The sequence below is a fragment of the Orycteropus afer genome, unplaced genomic scaffold, assembly GCF_000298275.1.
Source record: "Orycteropus afer afer isolate SDZICR_OR568_19922 unplaced genomic scaffold, OryAfe1.0 scaffold00182, whole genome shotgun sequence".
In the NCBI taxonomy this organism is placed as follows: domain Eukaryota; kingdom Metazoa; phylum Chordata; class Mammalia; order Tubulidentata; family Orycteropodidae; genus Orycteropus; species Orycteropus afer.
In genome coordinates, this window is record NW_006921769.1 from 5,550,233 (window position 1) to 5,566,900 (window position 16,668).

The window sequence follows — 16,668 nt, forward strand, 5'->3', positions numbered from 1 at the left end:
TTGTTATACATACACACACTTAAACAAACATACATTGAAGAGTAATGCAGCTCTCATAAAAGAGTTTGTGCAACGCCAAATGTGTAAAATCTATAGTCATGTCCATTGGTTTTTAAACATTATTTTGTTTGTTGTTTCCACAAGTTTATGACATCTATTCTGAATAGATGCCAATAGATGCTCTCTTTTATTTCTTCTTGTCTTTTTCAGGTTAATCCTAATAGTGCACCAGTAAAAGAGATCATTGTAACTTCTTAGGCCCCTGCCCTAAGCGTGGAGGGTCCTTCTCAAACACTCTTCCATACAGAGCCAAGACTAGGACAGGTAAACGGGCTCCACTTCGGCTCTTCAAACGACCATCTCTTGAAACCTGATCAAAGAAAGCAAAGGGTTAATTCCAATGTAGTGTTTGGGTTCCAGCCTAGAGGACTTCTCTGGCAACAACACTCAAAAAGCAGCATAAAACCAAACCGAACCAAACTCACTGCCATCGACTCAGATCCGACTCATAGTGACCCCTCCTTGGGTTTCCTAGACAGTCACTACAGAAGTAGATTGCCCAACCTTCCTTCCTAGGAGCAACTGGTGTGTTTGAACCACCAGCCTTCTGTTTAGCAGTCAAATGCCTTAAATACTCTGCCACCAGAGCTCCTAAATAGACTAGTGAAAACCCAGGATTTAGTGCCAGAAAACACACTTATATGTTCCAGATCTATTAGCTAAGGGGCTGTTATGGGCTGAATTGTGTCCCTAAAAATGTATGTTGAAGTCCTAGCCCCAGTACCTTTGAAAATAGGATCTTTGCAACACAATAAAGTTAAGATGAGATCATTAGGGTGGACTCTAATTGAATATGACCAGTATCCTTATAAGAAAAGAAGACATAGAGAGACACACAGGGAAAATGCCACATGGTAACCTAGAAAGGAATTGGAGTGTTGTGTCCACAAGCCAAGGAATGCCAAGGATTGCCACCAACACCAAAAGCTAAGAGAATGGCATGGGACAGGGGGTCCCTGAAGTCTTCAGAGAGAACATGCCCTGGCCAACACCTTGATTTCAGACTTCTGGCCTCCAGAACGGTAAAAGGTTTAAACACTGTTTTAAACCACACTGTTAGTAGTAATTTGTTAAGGAAACCTTCAAAAATGAATACAGTGAAAATGCAGCAAATAATTGTATTTCATAAGATGATCAAATCAAATATGATAACATATTTTAAAAAGTGTTTTTTAAACTAATGAAACACTATGAAGAAATTTGTGCTCTAGAGTTGATTCCACCTCATAACAACCCTATAGGACAGACTACAACTGCCCTACAGAGTTTCTAATGCTGTAATCTTTACAGAAGCGGACTGCCACATCTTTCTCCCTCAGAGCAGCTAGTAGGTTCCAACTGCCTCCTTTTTGGGTTAGCAGAAGAGCACTTAACCACTACGCCACAAGACTCCTTAATGAAACATTATACAAAGTATGATTACTACCAGTATAACAAGTTCTCAGAATAACATAACCAGAAAAGAAGTCATCAAAACATTATTCAGTGTATTTCATACGGGTCTTCTACATCATGCAAATGAAGAGAACATTAGTTGCAACAGGATCTCTCAATATTTCTGTAGAAAAATAAGCCCTAAATTCTCTATCACAGCCTAAAGACAATCTGGAACCACAACTTGTGTTGCAAATCATAGATTCCACATCTTTAAAGTGTTGCATAGAATGTGAACCACAATATTGCAATCTTGTCTATTTCAAAGATTTTCATTTGCCTCTCTCTACCCCATCTGCTCAAAGCAATTTATCACCCTGAAGACCTCTTACCTCATAATGTCTCTCAGAGGCAAGTTGGCTCCCACTTAGAACAATCTGTGGGAAAATATAACTTGTCCCAAATGTGCCGCTGAGGGAGAAGTCTTCAAACTTGGTAAACGCTGACCCCACAGGCTCCCCACAAGTTTTCAAGTCAGTGGTTTGACACTTCAGCAATGTGCATATCTAAGTGGCAAAAGAAACAGAAGCGGTCAGAAATGTTGCAGCAATGAAAAGATGGAACTTTCCTCAGTTAAATCACACTATTTCAAAGAACAGAGGAGTATTTGTTATCTCTTAAGCAGGGTTTCTCAAACTGCTGTTTCATGACCTGTTAGTGAATCCTGAAGTTAATTTAGTTGGTCTGGATTAGTTGGTCTACATTTGTTAATGAAACTGGATGGAATATGGCAGACTTTTAAAAGTTAGAATACATGTAAATAATTACTGCTATTTCCAATTCTACAATTAACTAAATCCAGCACAATTTTGAAAGAAATGAAATGATGAACGAAAAACAAAACAAAAAACGATTAATAATATTGCTCAGTTAGTTGCTCTCTAGTCAATTCCTACTCTCGGTGCCCATATGTGTGCAGAGCAGAACTGATCCAAAGGATTTTGAAGGCTGTGACCTTTCAGAAATAGATTGCCAAGCTGTACTTCTGAGGCCCCTCTGAATGTGTTTGAATGGCCAGCTTTATAGTAGGTAGCCCAGGGCTTAAGGAGCCATGGAGGAACAGTGGTTAAGCACCTGAATGTTAACCAAAAGGCCGGCTCCACGGGAGAAAGATGAGGCAATCTGCATCCTTAAAGTTTACAGCCCTGGAAACCCTCTGGGGCAATTCTATTTCTGTCCTATTGAGGCATTATGACTCAGAGTTGACTAAATGGCAACAGGTTTTTGTTTTTGTTTTTGCTTTTTCAGTCCAGGGCTTAACCATTTGTACCACTAAGAGAGTCCAAAATTGTTCTAAGATGGAGATATTTAAACATGTCTACCTGTAGGTAATATTGGCCTTCTACTGTGTGCAGTCCATCGAAAGCACCTACGGCATACACTTCATCTGTTCTCTTACCAGACATCTTATAAGTTAAGTGGCAACACAGATCTTTCTGGCAAACTGTGTAATTTCCTGTGTTTTCCTTAAGCTCAGTGAAGGTGAACTCATCAAAATAAATCATTCCTGGAAAATCTGACTGCTCATGTGGAGATGGCTTGATATTTCTGGCATAAGCGCTCCAGTCAACAGCTTCTGGGTAGTCAGGTTCACGGCAAGGCCTGGACTTCAATTCTGATAACATCAGCTGTCCACTCTCCGTTTCCATGTCATAGTAGTACACCTTGACTGCTTCTGGTGCGTAGATGCCACTCCCTGCAGTCAATACAAAGAAACACAACCATTGGTTTCAATATTTTTCATGGCCTCGAACTAGTACAATTATCCTCATGAGTAACTAAATAGACAGTTTTTGAAGCATAACCACTTTCAAGATAGTAAGACGATAGCTGTTACAGTGGTCTAAATTTCCATTTGATTCTTTGCGTCTTTCATGAAATATTCATGCTGAACTTATCATGAAATTGGATGGCTTATTTACAACTTAAAGGCACCCTGGTAGCAGAGTGGTTAAGCACTCGGCTGCTAACCAAAATGTTCTAATCTACCAGTCCCTCCATGGGAGAAAGATATAGCAGTTTGCTTCTGCAAAGATTACCGTCTTGGAAACCCTATGGAGCAATTAAACTCTGTCCTACAGGGTCACCATGAAATGGAATTTACTTGACGTCACACAACTTTTGCAACTAAAGATAGCCTTTACTTGTTCAATTTAGCAAAAAACTGAAAGCTTGCCACACAGCTCCCCCTGACCTATTTAATTTATTTGTGTTTGTTTCCTCATCTCTATAAATGAATAACAAAGCAGTTAAGAGGGGAGACCTTAGTCTTCAGGACCTTGAACATGAACACTATAAAAGATAGACTAAAACTTTAATTACGTCTAAAGTGCTATCATCTCCACAGGAGCAAAAAATATTCCTCTATTATTAATAAAACCAACATTGGCTGAGAAATTCCTTAGATCTGGCTTTGATTTTTTTCTGTAATTTGACTTCTCTCTAATCCAATTTCCCCTCATGTGAAATTGAAACATTTGCCTTTTTCTTTATTCACAGAGATAACATCCCTTATACAATGTTGGTACAGAAATTTGTGTTATTATTCATTTTGTGATATTAGAGTTAATAAAAGAATCCTTTTATTAGTATGGCTTAAAAATCAATTAAAATATCCTCAAATGGTCACTGCCACTTGGGTCCTGACAGGCGTGAGGTACCTGTCATGTGCATGCTGGTGTTGTGAGTGTTTGCAGCGAGGAGATTGACTCTCATGGCTCTGGCCCAGGCTGAGTGGAAGGGGGCAGCCGAGAGGAGGGGCAGTGTGTTGTACCAGGCCGTGGGGTACACTACGCTGTCCACCTTAAAGTCATCCACCACAGCCACAGCTGGGTCATGGGAAAAAATATCAAAACAAGTGAAAATGCCAAACTTCCCAAAAGGAGTCTCAAAAGTCACAAATTCTGAATCCTTGGGGAAATCGAATTGAATTTCAGGTGCAAAAAGATTGTACTGTTGAGAAAAAGGAGAGAAAGGAAAAATTAGTAAAAAAAAAAAAAAAACTGAATAATTGATGCAATCAATATCCCTAAAATTATCACACATAAATTTGCATAAATCTAACCCAATCCTCCACTTTCTATATGAGTTTTCTTACTGTGATGTTAACTGAAAAACTTTGTTTTTCCAAAATCAATTAATAAAATCATATCTGTAAATGATACTTAAAACGTGAATATTTCAGTCTTAAAATCACAAGTTGAAATTTGAAATTTTGTATCTTAGTAATTTCAGATTGTTTTCCACTGTATTCTTTAAATATCAATTGTACTGCCTTCTAAGTACAACAGATGTTATAGCAAATGTTAATGAATAACTTTGCCCTATCTCCCTATGATACTTTTTGTGGTTATCAGGTGCCATCTAGCTGATTCTGACTCATAGCAACCCTGTGTCCACAGAACAAAACACTGCCTGGTCCTGTGACATCCTCCCAAGCATTCGAGCACATTGCTGCAGCCACTGTGTGAGTCCATATTGTTGAGTTTCTTCCTCTTTTTCACTGACCCTCTGTTCTACCAGCCATGATGTCCTTCTCCAGGGGCTAGACCCTTCTAGTAATATGTCGCAAGTATTTGAGAAAAATCTTGCCATCTTCACTTCTAAGGAGCATGCTGACTCCTTAGAATGATACCAATAAATTTATATAAATGAAGTAATGTCATTTTAAAGTAAATTTAAAGAATGTCATGGCTAATCTTGTTAATCAGAAAAATAATAATAATAATAACGAAACCCAGGGCCATAAGTCCATTCCAACTCATAGCAACTCTATGGGACAGAGTAGAGCTGCCCCATACGATTTCCAGGGATGTAATCTTTAGGGAGGGAGCTCTGGTAGCATAGTGCCTAAAGGCACTTGACTGCTGACCAGAAGGCTGGCAGTTCAAACCCACCAGCCGCTCCTCGAAAGGAAGTTGGGGCAATCTACTTCCGTAGTGATACTGTCTCGGAAACCCAAGGAGGGGTCGCTATGAGTCAGGTCCAACTTGACAGCACATAACAACAACAAACAACAACAATCTTTAGGGAAGTGGAATGCCACATCTTTGTCCCGTGGTATAGCTGGTGGGTTCAAACCAATGACCTACTAGTTAGTAGCCAAGTGCTTAACCACTGCATCACCAGGGTTTCTTCTTGTTAATCAGTAAGCCATTCATAATGTTTTCAGCCTTATCATTGCTCCAAAATGCTACTTACCCTGGGCTTAGGAGTACAGCATATGTTTTGTTTGGGTTTTTATTTGACCTGATGTGTGCATGTGAGTATTCTGGCAACAGCTATTTCCCCTCATTGAGGATCCCTTGCTTTTCCCTTCCTCACGCACACAGTAACTCATCCTTCATTCCTTAGTGATTGGCTCAGGGAAGGCACGGAACTTAATTGCAATCAAGAAGTGATGAGGCTTCTGCATGGCTTCCAGTGAGGGAGAAGTATGCTCTTCCTATGGATTGTGTTGCTGCAAAGATGTGAGCTTTGCATTGCTGCAGCCACGTGGATTCTAACAGGAGAGTTAGCCTGGGAAAAAGCTATAGCAAAGGGTCCAGAGGGCTACAGGAATGGATGTCATCTTTCAAGCCTCTGGGACAGGCTGTACCTAAAACTACTAGACCTTGTATGATATATATGTTTCACTTGCATAAGCAAGGAAATCCCACTTTTATGTAAGCCAGTTTCAGTTGGGGATTTGTGTCATTGCAATCAAGAGTCCCAATTCAATCAGATAGTAGCTTAGCTTAGTATAAAATATTAAGTAATCGGGGGAAAAATAAACTAACTCAATTAAGTCATGTGAATTAAACAGAGCATTTCTCCTTTTTCATGGAACATTGAAATCTTTTGAGGCTATTATCACATCTACTCTAATATTCTGCCATGTTCTGTTTTATGACTAATTCAAAGTCAGAACCCTTACATGGGACTGCAATAAATTAACCACCTTTTCCAACTAGAATGTAATAAGCAAGAGACCTACCCATAACAGTTCTCTCCTCAACATTCAACAAACAAACGTATCATAAACAAACAAACGAAGTAAATCGGGTTTAGTTAGGCCCAGTAATTCTCACCTTATGGTAGCGTGCCACTAGTTTACCATCAGAATCGAACACCACATTAGTGTTGTACTGGTAATGGCCATCAGCAGGGCACTGAGGGTCACTGGCATTGCATGGCTTCTTGTCCCCAGTATTTGCCACAATGTAGATAGAGTTGTGCTTGGCCAGGCAGCTGAGCCTTTCTTGCACTGGACTGTGACCAAACCTAACGCAATAGATATTGATTTAAACTTACTGTGTTTCAGTGATTTCTGATTACCAAAGGGGTACTTTATTTCCTTGATATCTATAATCCTATAGCTCTAGGTTAAGAATTAACAGAAAACATTTAAAAACTCATTTTCAATGTCGTCTTCATCTTTTTTAATTCGGACCTATTTTAACATGCCAAACTCCAGGTTGCAGTGCAGCTAGTAAGAAGGAAGCACAGGAGGAAAAAGAGGAGAAAGAAGTGACAGAAAAGCAACGCTTTCTCTTATAAGGGCTCCCAGGAAGACAAAGGGCTTTGAAATTTCCACAGGCTCTACTGATGTGTGGGCGCAAGCCATAACCTCACACATGTGCTGCTAAGAGGCATAATCAGACACCAAGACAGCAATGGCAATAAATAGCTGCTCCGATGTACTTCGTCTTCTTCAGAAAATGAGTGCAGCATTGTGTAGAGGAGATGTCAGAAACCGCTCTTCGCTGGGCAGGCTCAGTTTCCTCATTTGTCACATATAACATAAGAGCTTCCTTTCTGCCCTGGGGGCCATTCATGAGAAGCCCAGAAATAAAATACAGACTGCCAAACTGCTTTTCAAAGTAATGTCTAAACCATTCACAATGCTGATTTTATCTTAGAAATAAGAGGAGTGAAGTGATGAAATGGCTAGGATTATAGCTGGCTTCAGACATTTGAAAGGCTCTAATTTGAAAGAGATGGATCAGTTATTATGTGACTGTACTACAGAAAGAAGAACAAAGACCAAGAGAAGTTATAACAAGGCCAATTTCAACAGAAAACATAAACATTTCTAGCAAGTGTGATGGTTAGTGTTATGTGTCAACCTAGCTAGGCCATAACTCTCAGTATTATGTAATTACCCTCCATTTTATGATATAAGGGAAGTTTCTTTGGGGGTGTGGCCTACATCCAATATACAGGTAGTCCCCGGGTTATGGATGTCTGACTTATGTACATCCATAGTTACAAACCACTTCTCATAATGCCAATTGCATTAAAATTTTGAGGTACATTAAATAACAACAGATGGGAACTACTTTGCAATACACATCAAAACATTATTAGTACAATTACTGTATTATTGCTAAAGATGTTGTAGTATATATGGATGTATTTCTTTAGTGTTCTTTATGTACCTTTATAGAAAAGTACACTTTATGCTATGTACTAAGACAAACATTTGACTAACTGACATTAGATATGAACAATATCTAACTGTCCTGACTAATATACAAATTCAACTTAAAGACAGATTTAGGAACAAAACTTGTTTGTAATCTGGGGACTGCTTATGTATGGATGTTCTGTGAAAGCTCTCTGTTCCTCTCTAAATGCTACAGTAGATTCATCATTTGACCTCTGGTTCTGGGGATGTGAGCCATCAGCCTATCACTTGCCTTGAAGATTTTGGGATTCCCCAGCCCCACAGTCCTGTGAGCCAGAGGCCTGCTGTCTGAGCCTGCTGATTTTGAGTTTTTCAGACCCTGCTACCATGTGAGTCAGGAGGAGCCTCCAGCCTAATGCCTTAATCATGGACTTGGTACTTGCCACAACTGCATGAGACATTTCCTTGAAATAAATCTCTCTCGCTCTCTCTCTCTGTCTCTGTCTGTCTCTGTCTCTGTCTCTGTCTCTCTCTCTCTATATATATATATATATACATATGCTTCAGTTTCCTCTAGAGACCCCAACTTAAGATAGTAAGCAAAACACTCTGTAAAAAAAACAGGTTCACTAGTCACTGGAAATTTCATGCTTAATATGTGTCTCCAGGTGTTTGGTGTTACCACGCCTTAATCACACGATTTTGTGTGCAATCTGTTGTTGTTAATTGCCATCTAGTCGATTCTGGCTCATAGGGAACCAGTGTGTACAGAGCAGGGCTGATTCAGAGCTTTCAAGGCTGTGACTTTTTGGAAAAAGATTGCCAGGGCTTTCTTCAAGGCATGTCTGGGTGGGTTCAAATTGCCAACCTTTTGACTAATACTTGAGGACTTAATTTTTTTTTTTTGTTTTACTACATGAATTGAATGAGATAATGTACATAGCACACCAAGTACCGTTCCTAGAACCAAATAAGTAAGTAAATAAACAGTGTCTCTCACGGATTTTGTAATTACAAGAAGATAACCCAGGATACTGATGACTTTATTGATTTTCGAGGCCATTCGAGCTCTCTGTAATCTCTCAGCTCTCTGCAACTGACATTGAACTAACATTTTAGTACAAAGGACAGATTTATGACCTATTGTTTTAGGATATTTATTTTTGCCTTCAGGAAAAATAGGACAATATTGTCAATATTTATATTTATTAGTACTTTAAAAAATGCTATCATGTACTTTGTTTTATTTACTTGACCAAAAGAATTCAAATACTTTAATTTTTCCTATCAGCTCCTCATGAGGAAAATCCAAAAAAGTGTGGCACATGTCAGTATTCTAAATGGTAGTACTTAGATATACAAGGACAACCCTGTGTCCTTCTATTAGTCCTAAAGATTTTAAGAGCAAAGATGTCACTTTAAAGGCTAAGGTGCACCTGACCCAAGCCACGGTATTTTCAATTGCCTCATATGCATGTGAGAGCTGGACAATGAATAAGGAACACCAAAGAAGAATTGATGTGGTTTTGGCAAAGAATACTGAAAGTACCATGGACTGCCAGAAGAACTAACAAATCTGTCCTGGAAGAAGTGTAGTCAGAATGCTCCTTGGAAGCGAGAACGACCAGACTTTATCTCACCTACTTTGGTCCTATTGTAAGAAGGGACCATTCCCTAGAGAATGACTCCATGCATGGTAAAGCAGAGGGTCAATGTCAAAGGGGAAGACCCTCAATGAAATGGATTGACACATTAGCTGCAACAATGGACTACAGCATAGCAAGAACTGTAGAGATGACACAGGGCTGGGCCATGTTTTGTTCTGTTGCACATGGGGTCACTAGGAGTCGGAGCCAACTCAGTGGCACCTGACAACATTTCCGGAGAAGAAATGGTTAATTTCTTTACCAATATTGCTAATATATTAAGTACTGAATTAGTAAAAATCTCCTTTTTGTAACAGAGATGAAACTTTGCTGAAATCAATGTCTGCAAAACTCAATAATGTTAAAGTTTAATCAGTCACCTACCTTTCTAACAACTAATTTATGTAAGATTGTCTACATATCAGGCTTTTGGACATCCTTCCCCTAGGAGAGTCCGTTCTTTAGCCAAGGCAAATAGAATGTATATTCAATATCAGCCTCTTGGATACTGCAAATAGTGAGTCCTCCTGTTCTGGGAAAAGCCTCATAAGCAATTAGACGTTGAGTCAGAGTTACACAGTTCCTGTAAAGACAGACCTTGCAACATTCAGAGGATATTTTTCCAAAGGTAGAAACTCAGGGTGAGGCTGGACTCACACAGCAGAGCTCTTGTGTTGTAACACTGGACTTGCCAGTCAATTTTAAATGGTCAAAATTATTAAAGAAATCTTCCCATTTAATGCAATAGATGTAGTTCAGAATAGGTGCATGTAGATTTAAGATTATCAAATTAAATTACTCTTAATGCCTTCATTTTTCCATTAAAAAATTAAATATGAACTATTTTTAAAAGTAAACAACTACACTGTTCTGGTTATCTAGTGCCACTCTGACAAGATTATACCACAAATGGGATGGCCTTAACAAACAGGAATTTGTTCTCTCAGAATTTGGAGGCTTTAAGTCCAAATTCAAAGTGCCAGGCTCTAGGGGCTGGGTGAAATCCCCTCAGCCTTGGGCTTCAGCTCTGCCTCTTGCTCCCAGCCCACTGAAGCTAGAGGTGTTTCTTCATTCAGACAGCTGATGGCTCTTGAGGCTGAGAAGCCCAAGGTTGACAAATAAAATGGCACAGTCTTGATGTTGCCAGACCACATGGCAGGCCATTAAGTCCATTGTAAGTCCCAAGGTCAGCAAAGCATGGCTGGCTGCTGAACAAGGACACAGCTATATGCAGGTCCAAGCATGCCATAAGCTAGAGACCATTCCCAAAGCTGCTTCTTATATACGGGAAGCAGACCACATCCCAAAGGCAGCTACTCAGCTGCTTGTGGTAGATCCCACCATGGAGCTGATTGCAAGTCTCATCATGGGGAATAACTAGCACCAGCTGCCCAGCCACTCAACCAGGCCCAGCCAATTTGACACACAAACATAACCACCACATACACTTAAGCAATTTCATAAATCTTTTTCTTCACTATACAGATTTTCTTTTAAAAAGGTATGCCTAAATTACCACTATTGATAATTATTAAAATCTCTTAACACACAAGAAAACAAAGAAAGTCAGACTTAGTTCATCCTATCAAAAAAAGGTAATAGTGGCAGCCAACATTGGAGAGAGCTCCACAATGGACAGTTCCATATATGTGAAATTTGACACTCTTAATTATTCCATAATAGAAGTAGAAGGAGACATTTTATTATCCTTATTTTACAGATAAACAGACACATCAAACATTTAGGTTACATATCCTATATCACTCAGCTAGGAGGTGGTAGAAAGTGGTCTCAGAAATAACTCTTCCTTTTTCAAGTCCTATATAATGTCTACCCACTATACTGATTACATTGTAAATGATAGCAGATACTGAGCCCTTTGGAAACATAGCCTCATTCATCTTTTCATCTTTCACCATTTATACAAAGGAGGCAGGTGTTCATAGATGAAAAATCATGCTGCTATTTGGGGAAACATCCTGTACAACTTTCTCACTCTATTGAAGCTCAATTAAATAAATTTATTATAAAAATTGTTTAAATGGATACAGCTCTTTAAAGAAAACTACAAAAAATAACCAACCAGGCACCACCATCTCAAGACATTTATCAAATAGGAGGCATGCTTTATGTCCAATAATACAAACTAAATTAATTACTTCTTAGCCAGGTTGCTTACAGGGTCTGTGCATTTGTTATAGGCATTTTATAATATCATAACTTTTTTGTTCAGACCTCAAGGTATAAAGACATTACCTATGGGGGTCTCTACATGGAATCCAGTTCACTTTGGGGTCTGGGATATCCTCCAAGTAGGGGTAAATGGTCTCTCTTGTGAAAACCCAGCCATAAATCCCATCTTCTGGAGTCACAATGATATGTGCACCCTGTTCGAAATGAATGGGAGCAAAAGAGTTTCTCATAAATTCCAAATATACTCAAAGTTCGTCTTACAGTATCCCAAACCAAAAAGCCCGTTGCCATCAAGTCAGTTCTGACTCATAGCAACCCCAATGGTTTCAAAGGCTGTAAATCTTTATGGAAGTAGATTGCCTCATCTTCCTCTCAAGAGCAGCTGGTGGGTTTGAACCACCGACCTTCTGGTTAGCAGCCACTGTGTCAGCAAACCAAACTAAATGCCATTGAGTCAGATCCAACTCATAGTGACCCCTCCTTGGGTTTCAGAGGTGGTATCTCCACGAAAATAGATTGTCTAACCTTCTTTCCAAGGAGTGGCTGGTGGGTTTGAATCACCAGCCTTCTGGTTAGCAGTCAAATGCCTTAGGCACTATGCCATCAGAGCTTCCCCTGCGTCACCAGAGGTCTTTTTTTACAATATCCCAGCCAGTATAAAAAAGGTATTACCTGCTTAGCTGCCAGTTTTACGGCTTTCTCCAAAACGTCTATGTTCCTGTTCATTAGGAGCAAAGCATCTTCTTTTGATACAGGTGTTTCTGTTCTGTTTGGTAATATAACAGCATGCTCATACACTGCAGCAATAAATGTGTCCAGAGCATCAACACCAAGGACAAGGAGGGCAAAAAGTGCCACATATTTTTGAAAACGTGATTTGATCATAGCAGAGCTCCTAGCTAAAACTTAGCTTTGAAAAAACAAATTCAGACTCTTATATTCTGTAGCACTGGAAAAACTTTTATATTAAAGCACTGCCAACTATGAGCTATTTATGTTTTCTCACAAACGTGTTACACAATACAGCATTCAGAAAGAATGTTGTGCAAGAAATCTGACAGCCAGACCTACGTAATTGAGTTGACTTAAGTGTACAATGCTGTTGTTGACATTGTTCAGAAGTCAAGTCAACTTTCAAGGTGGAATTAATAAGACAACCAGATGACTCCACCCCCATGCAAAACACACTGAGAATTAAATTAACTCTTCTTTTAATAAAACATATTTTCCTCATAAACCAGTATTTCCAATAATAAGGGCAATATTGGCCTGTTACAGAACAGCAATGAACAACATTAATATTTGTTATTCATGAGCAATAATTTATTGAAAACTTATTATCTATGTAGCTGTGGCAGGACAGAACACAGACTATAAGGAAAGTTCAAGTTGTAACAGAGCTCACAAAACAGCAAGAGAACAGATACGTACATATGAAAGAGTGGACTTTCTTGTTCATGACAAATGATACTCAATTTTCATATTAGAGAATATCAGTAGATACCATGTTTGCCGGTTCTCTTGCAAAGACTGCCTAATATTCTCAAATATTGGAATTTTAGCTGAGTGCTTAATAGTACATAGATAATAACATAGTCAATGATGGTGAATGTCTGTTGATCTCACTGAGTCTCTGGGTCTTTCTGGGAACTGTCAAATGCTGTGAAGTTTATATGCAGAAAATCAAGAAGCCAAGACTTCAGGGTCATAAAATTTCATCATTGTTATAGAATCTGTACTTTTTTTTAGTGAAATATTCTTCTGTAACCACTTATGTTACATTACCTAATCAAAAGCTCTCTTTCAGGAGATTGTTTCACTATACCATTAAAAGACCTGAACATGTTTAAGATACAGGGTATAGATAGGTGATGTCTTAGTTATCTAGTATTTCAATAACAGAAATACCACAAGTGGATGGTTTTTAAAAATAGAAATTTATTCTCTCACACTTTAGGAGGCTAGAACTCCAAATTCAGGGCACCAACTACATGGGAAGACTTTCTCTCTTTGTTGGCCCTGGGTGAGGTCCTTGTCATCAATCTTCCCCCGGGTCTAGGAGTTTCTCAGCACAGGGACACCAGGTCCAGAGAACACACTCCACTTCCAGCTCTTCTTTTGTGGTAGTAGAGGTCCCTTCTCTCTGCTCATCTGTCTCTTCTTTTATCTCTTGTAAGATAAAAAGTGATGCAGGCCACACCCCAGGAAAACACTCATTAGATCAGATCAGGGCTGAGATCTGAGTAAGGGTGTTGCATCACATCCTAATCCTCTTGAAACTGGTTGGCTCACCACCTCATATCACATCATGGAGGATGATTACATCATTACATTATAACTGCTAAATTACATCATTATATAACTGCCAATGAGAATCATGGCCCAGTCAAGTTGGCACGTATTTTTGGCAGACACAATTCACTCCATGACAGATAGCATCTTAATTTTGTCATTCATCCAAACTGAGTTGCTGATGTCTTATGCTCCCTCTGCTCCCACACCCAATCCATCATAAAGTTTTTTTTTTTTTTTTTAATGTCTCTTTCTGTTCTAATTAGTATGCTAAACTGGATGTCAGCTTTCTAGCATATTTCTCTCCCTCCCACAATGGTGAAAGTTGCTCATTCTACACATAGTTACTAGATGAGTTCTCCCTAAAGTACAACTCTTATTATATCACTTAGACTCCAAAACAGTCAGTAGTTCTCTGTTATTTAAAACATAAATTCCCCATGTTTGGTACATGCTCCACAAGTGATAAACAAGCTGTATATTTTGCAAGATATATGCATAAACATTTTTTATTCTAATACTTAAAGATAAGTTATCGTGTTTGTTAGACATATTTATAACTATTTCATCTAATCCATAGTTCATACTATTTAGGATGAGACAATTAAAAAGACGTCATTTAATCCTAAAAGAATACTAGGTAAGTTATAAATAAAACCAATGCCATCAAGTCAATTCTGATTATAGTGACCCCCCATTGGGGTTATTGGGTTTTCAAGGCAGCAGATCTTTACAAAAGTAGATTGCCTTATCTTCCTTCTGATGAATGGCTGGTGGGTTTGAAACGCTAGCCTTCTGATTAGCAGTCAAATGCCTTAGGCATTGTGCCACCAGAGGTCCTTAAGTTATGAATGGTATGTGATTAATGCAAAAATCATGAAGATAATGACATGATCAACTGAAATCTTAACCTTGCTCAAGTTCTTCTACGTCCTGAACTAAACATAGTTCTCTGGATTCATTTCCACAACTTGCCTATGTGAACCAAATATTTCAGTGATACCAAATCATTTATTGTCCCCTGAATACTCCATGCACTACTCTATCTACATGTCTGTAGGTTGCATTTTTCTCTGAAATACCCTTGCTGTTCATCTACATAAACTCCAACTCCTCACAGAGCCCTCTCAAACCCACCCCAATCCTGAATTCTTTGTTGTGCTATTGAATGTCCTTCACTTCTTGCTGTTGTCTTGATCTGGTATTTAAATCTTATACTGGTATTTAGTATGCCTTAGATTAAAAGGAATTTTGATGATTTCCTTCCAGATCATCACAGATTTAATTAATCACCTCCTAGAGCACATCCCAGGGATATGAACCACGGAGGACAGGGGAAGTGTTCTGCTCACTGCTGAACCCCGTTATCTCAACACAGTGTCTGACATGGGACCAGAGCTCAGTACTGAATGAATAAATATTGAATGATGGAATTCACTACATGAATGCCAGTCTATCCCATGATTGAACATTGCTAATTTTTAGGACATTCTTTCTTAAACTAAAATGCAATTTACTTTGTAAATCTATGGTTTAGCACTGTAACTCCAATTCTTCTTCCATATGGCAGATTTTCAAGTCATACAAAGTGTTCTAAACTCCCTCTTTATTCGTATATGTATCATCCTAAAGGACAAGGGGCAAATGCAAATTCTGAGCTTCTCCTGTGGAATTTTATAGAATGATAAGCTCTTTAAATGTTTTCTGATTTGTTAAATTCAATTTTTGGCCTAGATTTGTCTTGAATCCCCAATAAAGTGATGTAATTTTTAATAACTAGAAAGAAAAAACAAACTCACTGTCATTGTCATTTTCAACTCATAGAGATCCCCTTTGGGTTTCTGAGGCTGTAAATCTTTATGGAAGTAGATCACCCAGTCTTCCTTCCACAGAGAAGCTGGTGGGTTTGAACCACTGACCTTCCAGTTATCAGTCAAGTGCCTTATCCAGTATGTCACCAGAGCTCCTTTAATTTATAATGCAAATTATAAATACAATATATAATGTAAATCCAAGTTTAAATCTCTGATTTAAATGATTCTGGAATCATTAGTATTGGCTTGCTTTTAGCATTTCTTTCTAATCTTTGTCTGATCTAGGGAAAATGGTAGATTTAAAGATTTGTGTATTTTTCTGTTTACTTTTGTTCTGTTTTAGAATTTGAAGCCCCTCTATTCCAATGACATTTTTCCATGATCCTAATATGCTGTCCTTCTCCAAGACACCCAGGTGTTTCTATGTGTCTTTAAGCCCTGAAATGAAACCCATCAGACACAATTCATTTTAGGAATGGCATCTGAGGACAAGATAGAAACTGTAAAATAAGTAGATTGCTTTGTGATGAGAAGAAAGAAACTGCTCCCATACTTATGTTGAAATCCTATTTCTGGTCTTGGCTAACCTGAGTTTCTGAATACAATCAGAAAGAAGCACAGGGAATTCCTATTCATTCTCCTAGTCCCTAATTCCAGGAAATGCACCATATTGAAATCAAAAGAAAATGTGACTAAATGTTTATTTAATAAATGCGATTAGTAACCCCTTTGTTTCACATGTATATAAAGAATCAGGGTTACAGATGTAAAGTTATATGAAAGACACAACTAAGTTACTGCTTGGAACTATTGTGAAATTAAGAGTCTTGCATCAAAATAA

General features: G+C 38.5%; 1 protein-coding gene across 1 annotated transcript; it reads right to left on the reverse strand.

Annotated features, from left to right (window-relative positions):
- Positions 1-241: 241 nt before the first annotated feature.
- Positions 242-12,606, reverse strand: LOC103202501 (vascular non-inflammatory molecule 3). Its single transcript, XM_007947397.1, has 7 exons — positions 12,394-12,606; positions 11,785-11,915; positions 6,564-6,756; positions 4,155-4,446; positions 2,817-3,190; positions 1,827-2,000; positions 242-370 (listed from the first exon to the last, which is right to left on the reverse strand). Exons 1-7 carry the CDS (start codon positions 12,604-12,606, stop codon positions 242-244), a joined length of 1,506 nt encoding a protein of 501 aa, XP_007945588.1.
- Positions 12,607-16,668: the final 4,062 nt, after the last annotated feature.

Excerpts from the sequence above, each read along its gene's own strand:
- LOC103202501 (XM_007947397.1), bottom strand. The coding sequence starts at position 12,606 with ATGATCAAATCACGTTTTCAAAAATATGTGGCACTTTTTGCCCTCCTT. Across the intron at positions 2,001-2,816 it reads AAGGCCAATATTACCTACAG|ATATGCACATTGCTGAAGTG; the intron begins GTAGACATGTTT and ends TTTGCCACTTAG. Across the intron at positions 371-1,826 it reads CCTCTGAGAGACATTATGAG|GTTTCAAGAGATGGTCGTTT; the intron begins GTAAGAGGTCTT and ends TTCTTTGATCAG.